This window comes from Microtus ochrogaster, linkage group LG2 (assembly GCF_000317375.1).
Source record: "Microtus ochrogaster isolate Prairie Vole_2 linkage group LG2, MicOch1.0, whole genome shotgun sequence".
In the NCBI taxonomy this organism is placed as follows: domain Eukaryota; kingdom Metazoa; phylum Chordata; class Mammalia; order Rodentia; family Cricetidae; genus Microtus; species Microtus ochrogaster.
In genome coordinates, this window is record NC_022028.1 from 54,032,138 (window position 1) to 54,034,468 (window position 2,331).

Here is a 2,331-nt window from a genome sequence, read left to right on the forward strand (position 1 = left end):
CAGCCAGTGCTCTTAACCACTGAGCCATCTCTCCAGCCCCAATGATCAGATTCTTTAATGAGCTCAGAACCATGTCAGTCATGCCAAGTGCAAATGCAATCCACTTGCAGGGACGAGCTTTATCAGCCTCCTGTAGATGTTTTCAAGGTTAACCCTAAAGCAAGTAGCTAAAAACATCAGTCTGTTTAAAATCAGGTATACTTGATATATGGTGTTCAAACTCCTCAGAGATCTGCTAAATATGACATGCTAAATGTTTAATTTTTAGCTTCCCGTGAGAACCTTTATCCAGCAATCGATGGAAGCAGATGCAGAGATTCACAACCAAGCACTGGGCTGAGCTCCCAAAATCCAGTTGAAGAGGAGGGATGAGAACATGAGCAAAGAGGTCAAGACCATGATGGGGACACCCACTGAAACAGTCTACCTGAGCTAATGGGAGCTCACTGACTCTGGACTGACAGCTGGGGACCTACATAGGACCAAATTAGGCCCTCTGAATGTGGGTGACAGTTGTATGGCTGGGGTAGTCTGTGGGGCCACTGGCAGTGGGGCCAGGATTTATCCTGTGATTGAACTTTTTGGAACCCATTCTCTCTGGAGGAATACCTTGCTCATAGTGGGGAGCCTTGGTCCTGCCTCAAAGCAAGGTGATAGACTTGCTTGACTCCCCTGGGAAGCCTTACCCTCTGGAGTGGGGGGAAGGGAGAGGGAGTGGGAGGAGGGGAGGGAGTAGAAATTGGGATTGGTATGTAAAATGAGAATTTTTTTAATTAATTAATTCACTAATTAATTAATACACACACAGCTTCCCACGACAGACAGAAACGACAGCTCCTAGAGGCAACCCTAAGTTCTCCAAAGAACTCCATGGCAAAGGCAACTCCTGGGTTGTGGCAACACTAACCACTGAGCAAAGAGAGCTGATGGTGTTGACAACTAACTGTAGCTTTATCAGTTTGGCAGCAGCGAGCACCCAGCCCCTCCCCGCAAGGCTGCTGCTGCCCGATTAGTTCATTTCGTGTGTAAAATCAGGCCTCACTTTTCCAGAGCCATTAGGTCTCCCAACAGGAAAGGCAACACAGAACGGTTCACCTTGCTGACTGACTTCACACTGAAAGATAAACCACAGAATGGGTTTCAATGTTTTACTATTCCTTTATTTTAAAGAGTTTGCTTTGCGATGACTGATCTCAGGGACCAACCATCTGTGTCTCATGGTATGGAAATAAAAGATTTGAAGTGAAGTGAGTTGTGAGGATCTAAGAAAGTAACTTAAGGCGTGCCACTGCGCGTGGTGACGGTCTAAGGAAGGGATCTGAGGTGTGCAAGGGATCTGAGGTGTGCCAATGCGCGTGGTGACGGTCTAAGGAAGGGATCTGAAGTGAAAACAAGATTTCGCACATTTCCTTCCATCTATGTTATTGCTACTAAGACTTCACAAGTTCAAAGGTCTTGGCAATGGTGGTGCACATCTTTAATCTGTGGAAACAGAGACAGGTGGATCTCTCTGAGTTTGAGGCCAGCCTGGTCTACAGAGTGAGTTCCAGGACAGCCAGGCTATGCAGAGAAACCATGTCTCAAAAAACCAAAAACAAAAATAGTTCAGAATTTTAACATTAATCAATGGAGTTCTGATAAGCTATTAATCTAGCACCACTAAAGTTTTGCTAATGTCATCATAGTCAGAAGCTCAAGATTTTACATTTCCTTGGTTATTTTCTAAGTATAGACTTAAAAGTGCTTCTCATCATACTGAAAACATCTCTGTCATATCTATCTATCTGAATGTCTGTCTATATGTAGACATAAACATATACATGTACACACACAAGTGCACACACATGCGCATGCACACGTGTGCACACACGCGCACACACACACGCACACACACACACACACACACGTCCAGTCCTCTGGACAGAGGAGAGCATGCTCACACTTTTAACCCACAGCCACAGCTTCTGCCGTGGCTCGCAGAAATGAGTCTACTCCAGCTGACTACAGACACCTGTTAGCTGCTTTTTCTACAGGTGCAAATTTAAAACAGTGGCAATGCTAATATGTCTATAACTTTATCACTTTTTGTAAACTTAAGAATTTAATGCAAACTTCAGGGAGTCACAGCTTGGATCCACCTGTGACAGGTCAGACCAGGTCCAGGTAAGCACCCCTGTCAATCAACAGCCACATACTCCCTCTGGGTGCTCCTCACATGTGTGTGACCCCCCCCCCCGTTTCTCTCTGTATTCCCCTCCTCTCTCCCCCCACTCCCCTCTTCTCTCTGTGTCCTCCCCTCCTCTCTCCCCCTCCCCTTCTCTCTCTGGCCTT

At 46.0% G+C, this 2,331-nt stretch overlaps 1 protein-coding gene across 1 annotated transcript in view; it reads right to left on the bottom strand.

Annotated features, from left to right (window-relative positions):
• Positions 1-1,285: 1,285 nt before the first annotated feature.
• LOC101996807 (HLA class II histocompatibility antigen, DRB1-4 beta chain-like) overlaps positions 1,286-2,331 on the bottom strand; it is a 4,258-nt gene continuing 3,212 nt past the window's right edge. The window contains exon 3 of the mRNA XM_005360433.2: positions 1,286-1,482. Within this exon, the coding sequence (XP_005360490.1) occupies positions 1,478-1,482 (5 nt within the window). The 3' untranslated portion in view covers positions 1,286-1,477. The remainder of the gene's footprint in view (positions 1,483-2,331) is intronic.